At 38.0% G+C, this 16,598-nt stretch overlaps 1 protein-coding gene across 2 annotated transcripts in view; it reads left to right on the top strand.

Annotated features, from left to right (window-relative positions):
- The window catches only part of Gli (carboxyl ester lipase-like protein Gli), a 151,747-nt gene that overhangs the window by 129,150 nt on the left and 5,999 nt on the right, over positions 1-16,598 (top strand). For both annotated transcript variants that reach the window (XM_083133930.1, XM_083133929.1), the window contains exons 9-11: positions 357-462; positions 3,219-3,414; positions 6,226-6,341. In XM_083133930.1, coding sequence (XP_082990056.1) covers positions 357-462; positions 3,219-3,414; positions 6,226-6,341 — 418 coding nt within the window. The remainder of the gene's footprint in view (positions 1-356; positions 463-3,218; positions 3,415-6,225; positions 6,342-16,598) is intronic.

Below are 16,598 nucleotides of genomic sequence, written 5' to 3'. Positions count from 1 at the left end.
GCTAGCTGAAAACATGTCCTTCCTGCTGCCGTGAGCCGCCATGCACCATGCCGCTGTGTTAGAATATCACACTCCCAGAATTCCGAATTCTTACAAGAAGCTCCCAGCGGGAGTAAAATAAAAACAAATGAGAAGCGGAAAGAATACTATATACAATCTTCAACAACTCAAATCTAACAGTGTGGTGTGCAGTGTTGTAATGAACAGTGAAATGTTGTGATATTGTATCAGCAGGAATTTAATTTATTGACATTGTGAAATCAAAAGGGACGTGGGCTTCATAATTATAACTTTTGGTTTTGTGTACTGTTGTTACTTGCTGAACATTCATTATGATTCATGCACTTGCTTTGCAGAATTTTTTGCTGATAAGTATCGAGTTGATCGATATTCTTGGAAAGATGCAGACAGAAATATGAGCCATTTCTTTATGAAGGCTTTCACCAATTTTGCTAGATATGGGTAAGTATTAAAATAATTTATTACTATATTGAGATTATTTGCAGTGAAGGCTTTATTGTCAGTCTAGATGTAAGACATGTCAGTGTGTTTCCTTCAAATAAAGCAAGAAAATATTTTCTTTAAAGTTGTAAATAACAACTGTTCTTCCCATACACACAATTGTTTAATGCATTTTTAACATCAGATCATAATTTGATATTCTGTTTCATCAGTGCTTAAAATTTACATATTCAGCCACTTTGTGCATACACTGAAGTTGGTAACATTCATAAAAATGAATGCAGAATATTTATTTTCTTGCTATATAGTGCTAATACACTGAGAAAGGAATTTAGGAATATGCTTTCCAGAGAATAGCATGTAATGTATGTATGTATTCGGTGCATTTTTTGCTCTTTTGTTTACATCAATGTAGCTATGATACTGTCTTTACAAGGTACATTTATTTAGTAAATATATTTTAATTAGTGATTAAAAATATAGTGTACTCATAAAAATAGTGCAATTGCCAGTGATTTAGCTTAACAAAATATTGTAAATTAATGTAGATTGGTATCTGGAATTGTGACCTTCTTTGCCATGTCTTGATCTAAGATACCAAGCCAACCTGTGGATTCAGTCTATCTTCCATCTCCTAGATATTATTGGTCTTTTTTTCTTCTGTTGTAACCATGCTAGAACATCTGTAGCCATTTAACTGCTGTTCTTATGTACTTCACCTGAGTAGTTAATTACAACCCAATTCTGTTAAACAGATGAAAGAAAATTAAGTACAATAATTACAAGTATAAGTCCTATTTATTCATCATTGTTTCTTCATTGTTGATATTTTTTTTGCATTGTTGCCACACTTGATTCTTTATTTTGAAAAACGTAGAGAGATTTGTTAAGAATGAATTTTTTAAATTTTGCATTACATTAAAAATTAGATATTAAATTGTTGACAAATGTTTTTTTTTTTTCATGGGAGGATAATCTCTTGGTGACCCAGGGTCCACCTTGTCAAAAGATGGAGTAAACTATCCATAATAGTGACCGGAAAAGATTTATTAATAGTGTGTCACGCACGACATTCCTCCACATCTATGAAATTTTGTATGTGCAAAATTCTAGTTTTATCATTTACCTACTTCTTGTTACCATAATGACTCAAATCTAATGTGTCTGCTTGTGACTTCTCCTTAATCCGCTTGACTCTGGTGTTTCACATCTATGTTGCCCCTCACAGTTTCTTCCACTACTTCATGATTGCTTACTGTCTTGCATTCCTTAAACACATCGTTCTCATGTAAGTATCTCCCTTCGTGATTTTCTGAAGGTGCATTATTATTCTTATCGCCTGTTTTATTACCTCTCTGGTAGTTTCCTCTCTCATTTTGTTTCACACTCCTCCAATTTATTTGGTTTTCATGCACCATCTTTACCAACCTGAATACACCAATATGCCTCTACTCCCCAGATAATTTCATCCTGGCCAAAGATGCACCACCAGAATCTCGGTTGCAAAGTTTTACCTAAACCTTGATACCTTCTCTGGTATCCTCATGTTTGTTTTCATGTACATCCTGTAACCAATCTATATTATCTTTCGATCCAGTTTCAAACCCTTACATCAGTTCAGCAGGTGATTTCGAATTATCAGTGTTTGGAGCCATTCAGATACTATGTAACACATCTAGCAAATCAAAATGCTCTTCTAGTTTTATATAATTGAGATGACTGGAAGTTTTATATCTGATGCACGATTTCCTCTTTATCATCTTTTCCATAAATATTTACTTCTATAACAGAATACATAATAATAGAGTCAAAAGGATCGAGTGTCTCATGTACCATATCATTTGCAATATTTTGAAGGTACCTTTTCATTCCATCACTCCTTATAAAACCAGAAGTGAGTATACAAGGGTCATCCAGAAAACACGTTTACCAATTAAAAAACCACAAATGCATTTGAAAAAAATCTTTATTGCACACTGAAGTACATAACTTGGACTAATTTTCAACGTAGTTGCCACCACTGTTCAGACACTTATCATAACAAGACACCATGTTTTGTATCCTCTTATCGTAGAACTGTGATGATAACCAAGTGGTAACAGCAATCAGGAAATGTGTGAAAAATGCACTGAATGTGCCAACATGGTGAATCCTCTCTTCTCTGTAAACTTTTCTTCCATTGCATGGACCATGTCGTCAGCCACCACAGATGGTTGCCCACCAATCTGGCGGTGGATTTCCGCTGCTGACACATTCCGCACATTCAAATATCAGATCACAGACCACACTTCACACGTGGTGGGCATCTCGATTTCCTTGAACATTATCAGGCCTCCCCGATGGCGCAGTGGTAGTGCCGTTGCCTTGTAATCAAGGGGTCCCGGGTTCGATACCTGGTGGAGGCACAAGTGGTTCGGATCCCACTTTAAACTGTAGGTCCAGTCCCGATTAGCCTTACTGTGCTAAAAGTGGACTTAAAACAACAAATCAGTCAATCAATCTTGAACATTATCATAACCCGCTGCTATCTGTCCTCCAACTGACGTCTGTGCCTTGCCAATGGGTCAAACAACTCATCGCAGATGCACTATCTTGCGATCGCAGCAGTGCTGCGGCACAAATTACAAGCGGAACTTACTTTCTGGACATACTATACATTAGCCAATGATTACTTACAAAGCCTTTACTGTACTGTATTTGTTGTACTTTATATTAGAACACCCTCACTATTTTCGTTTATGTTTCTTATCATTCAGGAATCCAACCTTCACACAGATTTTAGGCATCCATTTTGAAGTAGCTAAAGCCGGTGACTTGAAGTACCTCAATCTGAACACCACCTTCAATTCATCAGTGAGATATAATTACAGGCAGACACAGTCATCCTTCTGGACACATTATTTGCCAACTGTTATAGGACACCTTGTTCCTACTTATCCACCTTCAACAGAGGTAAGTGTTGTTAATTAATTGTTGCTTACTTCATTCTTTGGAAATTCAGGAGCCATTTCTCTAACTTGTCATTTTAGAGTTAACATTCAGGCTAAAATTAATATATTCAAAGATGCCACCCATGGAAGCCTTGTAATCAAGGAAGGTGCTTGTATTACTTTTGGAGTAGAATATGAACTTTTAAATATGTACTATTTTTTTTTCTAAATTTATGAAAACTGCTGGTTTAATTATATAATTATATTGAATATATAATTATATTTAATTGGATAATTCAACTAATGGAAAGCCTGAGGGCTTCAAAATGCTACACCACCATTGCTATAATATACTTAGATATTGACTGGAAAATACAGCTGAATATTGACTTGATCCTGGGTCTCTGTTATACCATTGCTCATCATTAAGCTTCTGTGGTGAGTGATGCATTTAATTGTTGCAAGTAAGGATGTAGATATTAGATATTAATTCAGTTAATGATTCAGCACACTAGCACTTGAAATGACACATAAATAAAGTTCTGGTGCATGTGAGTTACAATATTACAACATGATATTTATAATTACAGAGGAACTACCTACTCACATTTTCCACGAAGCTGTTTTTTTGTTTGTTCTATTAATTTTGGTGGCCACTGTCATCATCTTCGTTCAAAATTGTTGCATTGTTGCTTGTGCGATTTATGTTTGACATGTACTTTTTTCATGTTATGGCTGTCATGTGCATGTCCAACACAAAGCTCACACACACACACTCATAGACACGAAAATCAAGGAAACTCATAATATCATGCACTTTTAACCTGAACTGGACAAGAATACCACAAATGGATTCCCCTGCCACCAGTGAATGGCAGACAACACGGGCTTGGGTGACAAGAGTGCACCTAGTGGCAATTGAGGAACAATAAACAACAGAAACGCGGGAAGCAACAATGCAACAAGTTCCAACAAGGATGATGGTGGCAGTGGCCACCAAAATTAATAGAACAAACAAAAAAACAGCTTCGCGGAAAATGTGAGTAGTAAGTTTCTCTGTAATTATATTTACTACCACTTCTCTCATTTCCCAGAATATGAATAATATTTATAATATTTTAAACTTTCCTGGCAACAAATGATGAAGTTTTTTCAGGATATCAACAGATGATTTCCTGAGAGGACCTCTTCATAATATTTATATGCTAGCATTTATGTCTAGGAGCATGTATAATTTGTACAGAATATGAGATTACATACCGGGATGGTGATTGTAGGAATAATAGAATAGAATCGCCTTTATTGAGCAGGCATGTTGCGGCCTCATGGGCCTCACTTTCCTGTGTCTGAATCAACCTTGAAGTTATTGAAAATCCTGGAAAAGTTTTTTCTTCTGTGGCAAAACATGAATTGAATAATATACTTCTCTGGTGAGAAATAACCTTGATCCCATGCCATTCACATACATGAATATTAGCAAGCTTGAGTATCTTGCTTGCACTTGTGGAAGCCAGGGAGCGTTCAATGTCACCTACTAACTGCACCTCAAGGCTATTAAGCAGCAGCGCTGAAAAGGGGGAGCTGCTTGCATCGAGAAGTAGGGAATACTGTAGGGGAATAAAGATGAAGAGGGAATTTTGCACTAGGTATGCATTGATTTCAGTATGGGCACTGCCACTGGAACAAACAAAACATAGCACAAGAAAGTATGATTTCTGTCCATGTTGCAAGTGGAAGCAGTTTTTTAAGTTGATTATTTAGCTAGATATGTTCTGTAAAATATATGATGAATAATCATTTATAGACTTCATGTATTCCTTACGGACAAACAAATTCTGAAATCTTCAACCTATCCTGTTCCTGTTCATGTGTTTTTGTAAGCCATCAGAAGTTTGATATTCCCAAAAGAACAAGTAAAATAATACTCCTACGACCATCCAGCAAACAGACCTCTCTTTCTCCAGCTCTCCGCAGGAAAAGGTGGGGAAGAAGCAGTTTGGGTCCTCATGTCTGGCTGGACATGGAAACTGCTCAAACTACCTCAGTTCCTTCTGCCCAAACTGCAATACCACATTGCTCTGTTACTCACGAATCAGATGATGATAGTTTTCCCACTGCACAAATGCAATTGATGAAACTTCCTGCCTTGCTTATTCCCTTCTTTCCGCCCCTCTTACATTGCTACAGCTCCACTGCAGTACAGTCCACATGTGCATTCAAGGTTGCTGTTCCACTAATATGGCAGGCTTGCTGAGGAAGGAAATTTAAAATTTTTCACATTAACCAAATCAAATGCAGATTTTATATGCCTCTGCTTATGACTTTTTTGTATATGTACGTATTGCTTGCTTGCAGAATTATTTATCTTCCTTGTAGTATACAGTTCTTACAAGCACATAAAACAAAATTTTAGATGTAATGTTTCGGGAGAACACATGCACCCTTCATCAGACATATATTCATAGTTTGATTAATATTACAGTTATAAGAATGCAAAAACTTTAAAAATAAAAAAAAGGAAGTAGTTATTCATTGTACAACTGTTGTTTTTTTTTTTTTTTTACTTTTCTTAAATTTACTGCATTGTTTTAACTGTAATATTAATCAAACTATGAATAAATGTCTGATGAATAGGTTGTCCTAAAATGTAAGAACCATATACTACAAGAGAAATAATTCTGTTTATGACTAAGTAGATTGTATTAAAAGTAGCATATGAATTGTTTGACGAGAATGATATATTAGTTGAATGTGTTCAACTATTCTTCAGTTGTTTACTCTGAGAGGAAAATGTGTATGTCTTACAATAAGTTGTGATGATTTCTTACTGTAGTATTGGTGGGAACCCAAGGAGCCACTGCAGATAGCCTTCTGGAGTGTATCTGGTGCTTGTTTGCTGTGCATAGTTCTGGTTGTGATTGCTTGCATACTGTGGAGAAATGAGAAAAGGTAAGAGTATATACAGGGTGTTCCAGTGCAAATGAACAAATTTTACAATTTGCATAAAAGCGAACAACTTTTTTTAGACTTTTTACTCTGTGCTGAGGCCTGGTTTTGATGCTAGAATCCCACACAAAACTGCAATATTTTCTGTCTAATTATGAATGTGAAATCTTAACCCAGGAACACTAATCGTTACTGGGAGGAATGTGTTCACTAACCCCTCATAAATTATACGACGGTATTTTATTTTTCATGTCTACAAATCGTGATTTTCAAAACTGAATATTTTTTGTACGAACTAAATATAATTTTGTTAGTTTCCCATTTACCTTTATATTTTTATTTACAATTGTTCTTACTTAGCACAGTCTCGGAAATGCAAAATTTAGGATCCAAAATATCGCATCAGGAACTTGATTGTAAAAAAAATATTTTGCAAATTAAACTTTTTATTTGGAATAATGAAAGTGCAAAAAATGCTCCCAAATATACAAAATGTAAAATATTTATTATAATTATCAGTTAGATTTTAAATTGAAATTACAATTAAAAGAGATTACGCCCTACTGTAATTTGTTTTAAGGGTGTTTATTTTCCTTTTATCTGGACTCGGACCTCCCAACCAGATTAATTGACTGGTTTTCCTTATTTAACACTATTTTTGTTTATTTAGTCTGGCACAGCACTAACAAAACCCCTTAGATCACACAAGTAAAATTTTCAGTCACTCGGCCCCGGCGCCTACCCAGCGTCGAATAACATGGGTACCTGGGGGAAACCCTGGGGGGTAAAGGCGGTCAGGGGCGTGATGCTGATCACATCACCCCCACTCACGACCGGATCAAGAAAGTGTGGAGCGTTACCCCCACACCCCCTATACGCCTTCATGGCGTGGTGCTATGCACAGGGGAACACTTTACCTTTTTTTAAATATATTTATGAAAGAAATACCTAGTCATTCTATTTTTAAGATATTCTAGGAGATTTTTTTGTTTCTTTGTTAGTCAGCGGTTATTTGTATATGATAAGTGAGACATTTTAAGTGTGAAGAAAATCCATAAAGACAATCAAATGTATTAAAATAATTGAAATAATCATCCAAGGAGCCGCGGTGGTCTAGTCTGACAACCTCGTGGGAGATCCGGGTTCGAATCCCGGAATTGGTTGGAATTTATCCAGTATATGCACGGGGAAATTTACATTACCTTTACCTGGAACGATGAGGCGCGAGAATATATGCTGGTATATTCCACTGAGTCTATGATATCGTTCAAAAGTAAGTTTATAGACATTCCAACACATTTATCACTTCTAGGTGATTCACAAAGCACTTCTTCAACATTATTTAATGAAGAATTAAAAATGTCTAATTTACCAGTCAAAGATCTGCGACAGTAATAATAACAATAATAGTAATAATAATTTGAATTATTATTCCCATGCAGTATGGAGAAAAGCACAACATTCCAAACACAATCTAAGCGGCCGCAAAATTCAATTTTGCATTTTTTTCCCCCAAAAAGTCGCGCAGTGACTCTCGCGAGAATTGTGATTTTTTTTCTTTGTCTCAGTGGGCGTTACCCCCACACCCCCTATACGCCTTCATGGCGTGGTGCTATGCACAGGGGAACACTTTACCTTTACTTTTAACTCCTCATAAAATTTATGGTACCACCCCCCGCACAGCACGTTACAAATGCAAACCATCGGGACGGTAGTAGCTAGGCATAGACTCTTAAGGGGTTTGTTGTTTGGGAGGTTTGTGTGATTAATTGACTGATAATCTGTTTTACTTAATCCCAGTACAGGCATATATCGATGTAAGTTAATTCACTATACTGTAAATAAAAGTAGCAAAAATTCTTGACCACGAGCATAATTTAAAATTATTGTATTGGTGTGGTTAAGATTTGTTCACTTTGGTTATTAAGAATTACATTATTGTATGTGAAGTTTTGTAAAAATATTAAATAAAGGAGTGTAAGGGGTGCTCCTTCCACATAGTGCACCCAATAGTCAACCTCACTTCCACATAGTACACCCTGAACTGCAGAGTAACGAGGCTCTGGCGACTGGCCCCATGGCCAGTATAATTCTGTGTCGTCCTGTGTTTTGTCCTTATTTGTGCTGAGTGCCCTTTTTAGCCTCAGCTTTTAACCAAGGTAAGGAAATTTTAGTTTTCAGACACATTTTTATTTTTGTTATGATAAGGGGCTGAACCCCGTATAGTGTGACGGGTGCAAAATAGCCTCAGTGCTGACTCACCCAAACAATTTTAATTCAAATTCAAATATTAAATAAAGTAATGTGGCCATTCTCCATCCAGGATGAAGTCTGAAACATTAATTTTTAAATACATTAATAATTAAAACAAGTCTAAATCTCTTGTTAAAGTACTCCTTCAGTTTTAATCTTAACTAGCCTTATGGTAGGAGTTTTTCATTGAATAATAATAATATATATTTTCTTAAATTTCCAACTATACCTATGGGAGTGATTAAATTAAATAAATGTTATAAATGATTCTTCTACGTGAAGCAGATAATGTTTTCTCTATGCATATTGCGTAACTCGTATGGGGCCGGGAAAAATGAGTGAATAAACGAGGGGTGCGACAATATTTTCTGAGAGCAGCCACATTTAGTGTGTGTTTGGTCCAAAATAGCAAGGGGCTGCCCAAGCATGGTGCTGATTACATCACCTTCAAATTGGAAAAATTGAAGAATGTGTGCGGTAAAGGCAGCCAGAGCATGGTGCTAATCACACCATCTCCCACATCCCCATATATATGCGTCACAGCATGGTGCAAAGTGTATGGGAAACTACCTTCAACTTTTTCTCGTTTACAGGAGGGGGGGCGGGTATCATCACTAGTCTTGCAATTGCTGAAAAGTGCCAAGTATTTCTGCCCCGATTTTCTTGCTTCTGTGGAAGTGAGAGCCCCTTACACAAGACATCTTAACGAATTAACGTAATGGCGATAAGCGATCTCCCGTCTCCTTTCCTCTGGTCTAAAATTTCGTTGTTACTTTTGAACCTGAATATGCACATTCAACGAACATAGCGCACGGCCAGTAAAAAGAAAAAAAAATGCCCTTCCCCACAGAACTTAGAAGCAGTCATCCACTGTCCCTACCCTCAAAAGTGGGGCCCGTTAATAAGTCATTGACTTTCACAGCGTGTCTTGCTTTTTTCCCTTAGAAATTCATTATCATACTTCTTTCCCATTGTTAAATAATTTTTGACACAATATACCCCTTAAAAAGTCGATTGTGTAGTCCTTTCTTACTGACACTTGAGTTTCACCCCTCCCTTATGCTTTCCCGCTTTTTAAGTTTTTTTATTTACAGGACCCTGAAAAACGTAAAATCGGGGTTTGACTACTTTTCCAGCATTGTCATGGGGTCTGCAAAAATACCACAGACGCTTTCATGAAGCCCCTTACTATCCTGAAAATTATGCAACATTTGATGTTTACTTTTACTTTGCACCAGCTTTGCGTGAAAAACAGGATTTTGTGATTACATAATGTGTCTTTAGATATTTTCATGTAATTCTCGAATATTTTAAAGAAAAACTTGTCAATTTATGCATGTAAAGGGAGTGGAATATTTACACACTAATGTTAACCAAGAACTGTTCTTAATTGTTGCAATTTTGAAGTTTCACTATCAGTGGGAATCTGGTAGGAGTGTTGGTATGGGCATCAGTTCAAAGTAATGTTAGCTTAGACCTAATTGTAATCTTGGTTGACTGTGTTGCATAAAGCATTATTTTCATTTATTCAGTAAAGAAAGAAATCAATTACATTTTTGTTTTATGCCCCTTCTCATGCCTGCTTGATCTGATCGAAGGATTGTGCATAAATAAGTATGTGCTTGAAGTATAAATGATGATACTCTGTATTTGTTTATACATACATAATAGTCATTGTAAATGTTCATCAACATTGGCCGTTTTATATCAGATTAGTACAATGCTAGTTATCACTAATTGTTATATGCTGACCCCTGTGGCAGAGTGGTTAGCACATCATGCTCCGACACCAAGGGTCCCAGTTTCGAATCCCGGCCTTGGCATGGATGTTTATGAGAGTCCATTCACCAATTTCATCATATCATCACTCATCCCCATCTTCGCATAGTCAAAAGGCACAAACGGGGAGTAAAATAAAGCAAATCAATCACTAATTTTTATGTCTATACTCTGTCAGAGGTCCTTATTACTTGCACCATTCGTAAAAAGCTGTTGGTTTCACCATACCTCGCTAGGCTACGATCCTTCCAGCCTCGGCACTCTACCAGTCCCTATGTTATCGGAAAAATTTACCATTTCTGCTGCTACCTACCCAGTAGAGCTGACGCTGCCCATCTGCTTCTACCAAAGATGCTTCTAAAGCAGTTGAACTTTACAACTGAGAGACTTGTGATTTAAGTATTTAGGTCTTTCAGACATTTCTGTCGTTGAAGAAGCAATGCGTTTAAACACAATGGGAATGAAGAATCTGCAGATAAGTTCACTTATGTCTTCAGAATGTTCATTATTCGTGGAGCACAAGAACACATTGCACTTTCTCAAAGCTGGTAGTAGGCTGTATGGTCTTGCAGGTTTTGCTTTAACACACTCTGGATAAAAGAGGCACACCATTTTTTGAGGAATTTTCTGAATAGTCCATGAAACACCAATAAAACTGGGCGATGGACAGGGTATCATTCGATTTTCTTCACTTTTATAAATTATCTCCATAAGTGCCGAACTCGAGGATGGTGTAGATATTTATGTGTTGTTTTTGGTGCGAGGTATGATTTCTGTAATTTTCTTCATTATAAATCTAGCAATAAGCAAGGAGAAATAGCTGTACCGATTTCTGGCGAGGAGCTCAATAGAAAGCCAATAATAATAATAATGTAACAGAGTGATTGATTTATGCTCTGAAAAACATAAATAACTTACATATGGACAAAATGGTGTGACATATTGGTATATCCAGTGGAGCTCATGGAGGGGCATTTCCCGTGGAAAACGAGTTGTGAAAAATGTCATTCAGTTCATTTTTTTTTTCGTTAAAAGTAACATCGAAGTACCGTGCGTCCATTTCGATCTGCAGCCGAGAGATCGGGAGAAGCGTGGCGGGCGGCGCTGGCGGAGATGCCGACATTTGCGGCCTGTAATGCTCGCTTATTTTTACGGACATATCCAGACATTTATATAAATATTGCAAAACGAGCACTAACCTGGGTTATAATTCATCATCTGTAATTCATCCAAGTTCTGCAATTATATACACAAAAAAATACGCTTTAGAAGTGACGATAAGTGTCACAGATAATAAAACATTTTAATCATAGTTTTGACCAGCAACGTCCTGCTTAAGTTTATATCCTTGAAAGAGTTTTGTGTCGATGGGGATCGTTTGGAGGTTTCGAATGTGCAACACTGTATCAAGATTACGCTGCCGACGAAACCATTAAAAGTCAATGGTTTTCGTGAGCTTCCTCGATGAACTCGATGAAATTGGGGCAGCGTTAGAAAGTTATCCAAACAAACCTCTACGCCGTGTTTCACAGGAGATGGGAGTGTCAAAATCATCAGCACATACAGCCACTAAGCTACTAAAATTAAAACCATACTCTTATAACACAGGTTAGTGCTCGTTTTGCAATATTTATATAAATGTCTGCATATGTCCATAAAAATAAGCGGGCATTTCAGGCCGCAAATGTCGGCATCTCCGCCAGCACCGCCCGCCACGCTTCTCCCGATCTCTCGGCTGCAGATCGAAATGGACGCACGGTATATATTCATTGCGCTCCATGGGCAAGCCTTGTTTGCACCCCCCCCCCCCCCTCAATGGAAAAGTGTTATTTTTCCTGCTGGAAAATAATTGTTTGTCCTCTCCGCCTGAAAAAAAAGTTTTGTTTACATGAAATTACCTTAGGGTATACAGTTATGTTTTCACACATTCTCAATCCAACTGCATTTACTTATCCAATGATGTGAACCTAGGTGAGACCCAGACTCCGCTTGTGCAGGAACACTGATGGCACTGGAACCAGGTACCCCACATTGTAGGCTGAAGCCCTGAATGGACCACTATGGCTCCTTCTTCCTTAATGTGTTCGAAATTCACATCAAAGTGGAAGAATTCTCTCACTTTTAAAAGACTACACAGTAGTAGCAGAATGTGAACATTTTTTTTCCCTGCATACTCGGATAACACAAGTCATTGCTGCCTAGCCAACATCCAGCGGAAAAGTTGGATATAATTATTCGAAGTTTCTTTTGGGAAATATCCCAGGTTAACAGAACTATTGATGCATTATAATACCAGCCACTTTGTAGCATTTCACTACCTTTTCGAAATAGCTTGCATTTTATGGCTGTTCTTGTTTTAACATGTATTAAGAGAGTTTCGACTTTATCACTTTGTAGCAATAGTAAGCATAACTTCGAATACACACAAAATAACATTTGAGCATCTTCTCAGTAACAGCATAAATTCACACAGGTGGACATGCAAAGTTGGCTCTGCACAGTCAGGGGTGAGCTTCAGAGATCACACAAAATTGCATTTGTGATGGCGAAGCACCGAGGCTGGAAAGATCGTAGCGGACTATGGTTTCACAGAGGGTTGTTTCCAGAATCTAGATATTATTTTCAGAGCCTCACAATAGAAATAAATAGTTTTTGTTTCATTTTCATAGCCCTATTTTATAGCAGTGTCTTTGAAGCTCAGTTTCCAGTAGTTTCTTACTTCTCGGTCCCACTCTGGTATGAGACCATCTGTCGTCAATACCCTTTTCAACTCTCAAAGGCAAAAATTCATTCAGGTGGCTTAACAGGAATGCCACTCGAAACTATAAAGTGAGTTCATGTTTCTCATTTATGTCTAGAAGTCATCTGGATGTACTTGACACTTTATCCTGATGCACCCAGAACTTATTTTGCAGCTGCACACTACAAAAACAGTATCTCTATACTATACCCATAAAAAAAGTATTTTTGTGTAGTGCGGGACTTCATTTTGTCCTTTAGGCCACAATCGTAATGAACACCTTGGAAGAACTTTTGTTGTGACCTGGAAGTACCATTTTTAAAAATGTTTTACATATGTGCACTCACTTAGACATGTTGTTATTCTAAAGTCACTGTACATGTCATCCATCTATTCTTGTGGGTATTTCTCATGCTGCGTCCAAGGATTCTGGGTTCGAATCCTACCCTGGGCATGAGTGTTTTTTTGTGAGTGTCCCTTCATTAGTTTCGTCACTCATCCTCATCTTCGCAATTAGTCAAAATGGCAGAAAAAGTGATGCTACATAATGAAAATCAAATCTAATCCTGTTGTGTATGTGTGTGTCAACATGTGACAAGCCAAAATCTTCTCTAGTTTCCTTTTGTGATTTCTTCCAAGTTGAGATTCTAGTTGTGAATGTCGTTGAAGTGTTTACATATACAGTCAACTCTCGATTCTAGGACCCCGGGTATAACGACCCTTTTCCCGGGAACCGTGAAAAATTTGGAAAAAAAAGTTGAAAAATTGAAGGAAATCGGCCGAAAAATGCATTTTTTTTTCTCCACTCATTCCCTTTACGAGCGCTCTACCGCTCACAATTGGGTCTGAACTAAAAATATGTACCACCACACCATGCTTGAGTGATATCCAATAGCACTTGACCTCTGTCCTCCCCTACCTCAAGCGCACCAATGTTACCTCGCACCTGACGGCCGCTACCCAACTTGCCAGGCTTGCTCTTGGATACGCGAGAAGAGGCCGAAAAATGCATTTTTTTTTCTCCACTCATTCCCTTTACGAGCGCTCTACCGCTCACAATTGGGTCTGAACTAAAAATATGTACCACCACACCATGCTTGAGTGATATCCAATAGCACTTGACCTCTGTCCTCCCCTACCTCAAGCGCACCAATGTTACCTCGCACCTGACGGCCGCTACCCAACTTGCCAGGCTTGCTCTTGGATACGCAAGAGAAGAGAAGATCGAATGTGCTTGGATGTTATTTTAAATCTACTTGACTTGTTTCTTTGTCCTAAGAGCTGCTGAAAACTCACGGGGGAGCAGCCCGAAATGACTGCTGGACTTGCAGTCTTTTCCAATGTGTATGGCAGGTCAAGCTCTTTCATCGATAAATACACCACCTCGAGAGATAAGATCGCAGGATTGTTCGAAAATACAGATGTGTGGCGCCTGGAAGTCTGGCCCATCTGTCCAGCTCTGACCTAGAGTTCAGCAGGTTTCCGTGAGTGCCAACTCTCGGCCTTGTAGCCGACAACTTTCGGTAACCACTTTCATTCAAAATATGTTCTTTGTTCCCTGCAACACTTCATAAAAAAGCGAAACTGTTAGAGATAATCAAAACCACATAGGTGAACTAAAGATCGTCAACCCGCTTAATGCGTTGTCATCCAGGTTTCCACAAAAGTTTGCTTCGATCTTACGTGCATCATAACTCCCGTTTACCACTTCATACGTTTTCCTAATTGTGTCGATTTTGTAATATCCGCCAAACAAAAGTGTTCCGTTGGCTGACTGACTTCTCCCTCTTTTCCTGTCAGCAAACTGGGGGTGGGGGGGATGTCGATTGTTTCAGCCATGATTTTCTTGCTCGTGTATGCACACGCGCTGTTTACAGGCGAGGGTGGAATAGGACCTGCCCCTCTTCCTTTCCTTTGACATCTAAAATGGGTATATTCTTGAAAACAAACAAAAACCATAGAACAAGTAAAAAAAAAAAGTGACCCTCCCCCATCCCTTTCCCCAGGTCAATCTCCGCCACTGGTGTGCACGGCAATGTTGATAATTGCAGAATTCAGGTCCCCTTTTTTCTATATGCTGTTGTCTGCATAGTAAATATTGCCCGTATTATTGTCTGTTGCATGGTAAAACGTAAAGCAAGGGTAATTTCTTTCTTCTTTACACTGCTGGTAAAAGTTCCGTCTTCGACAGTTGCGTTATCTTTAAAATGCTGGGATTTTTCTCTTTCGCCACCTGTTGCTCGAACTTCCAGCCGGTCTGCTTGTTTTCACGATGCAGCTGGCGCCAGTGTTTTGTCTAGCGTCTGCAAAGCTCTTGCTTGCTGATAACAGCGATCACTCATCCATCGCGAAGGAAAAAGTTATTGTTTTGAATGTCGCAAAGCTGTTTTGATTTGACGATAAGGAAATTCAATCTCCAGAAAGGAAAACAAGAGTTAAAATAACTTCATGTTCTGCCCCTTCTGATAAGCAAATCTGTAAATTTAATTTTCTTTTCTTCAGAACCATTCATGTGAAGAAAGAAGAAAAAAAAAGGAAAGAAAAAAGTATTCAATGTAAGAATGGTCGCCGAGACGGATTAAAAATACATTATTCGAGAGGAAAACGATTGGAGGGGTGGGTGTTTGACATCGAGAATATTCCTAAATCCAATATTAAATCGCCGATTAACGTGAGAGTAAATAACGATCTATCATTTTGATATGTGAAAATGCGCAGTTTCATAAAGCTTGTTTTCAGCACATTTTATGCTGATTGGCTAATCGGGACTAAATATACAGTTTAAAGTGAAATTCAATTCCAAATCCGAATGATTATCGACTGCGACGCTGTTTCATGACGTGTCCTAGAATATGCATTGGGAAATTGCGCATTTCCTTTTTCACGCTGGATTACAATGCAAGTCAAGGAAGGAGTTTGGACTGCTCCCTTGAATGGGGGAGGAGGGTGAATGAAGTTGGTTGAAGCAAAGAAAAGTGACTTTTTTTACGATGTATTTTACACAGCCGAACCAGAACGAAAATTACAGAGCCCTGCCTTTATTTTTTCATTTTTTTTGTCTGCTGCCTAAAGAGGTTGTGTTGTTTCTCCCGAGATATCTAATCTTACCAGTTAATCTTGTAACACACAATGCTCCAGTAGACCCCTATAAAATCCAACATTCATTCTGCCCAATTATCTCCCGACTTTTGCTGGCACCAGTCTGACTGGTGTCAAGATTCTTCTAGTTTTGCTTGCAATAAGCTCGAGATTGTTTTCCTTTCCATTGGTCTCAGTGCAAACGGGTTTCTCATGAACTAGAATTGTAAGAATTTCCCAGAAAAGCAACGACTCTGCACAATTTAAAAAAGTAACATTATTTTAAATTCTTTTTTTGTGAAAACGTTTTCATGTTCTATTTTCCTTCTCACAACACGCATCCTGTGCATAACAGGTTGTATAACTACCAGGATAAATGATGTTACCATCTCCTAGGCATCTTTGTGTCC

This window comes from Lepisma saccharinum, chromosome 13 (genome assembly GCF_977018435.1).
Source record: "Lepisma saccharinum chromosome 13, izLepSacc3.1, whole genome shotgun sequence".
In the NCBI taxonomy this organism is placed as follows: Eukaryota; Metazoa; Arthropoda; class Insecta; order Zygentoma; family Lepismatidae; genus Lepisma; species Lepisma saccharinum.
Note: the sequence above shows the minus strand (reverse complement) of the source record. Positions and strands in the feature narration are given on the sequence as shown.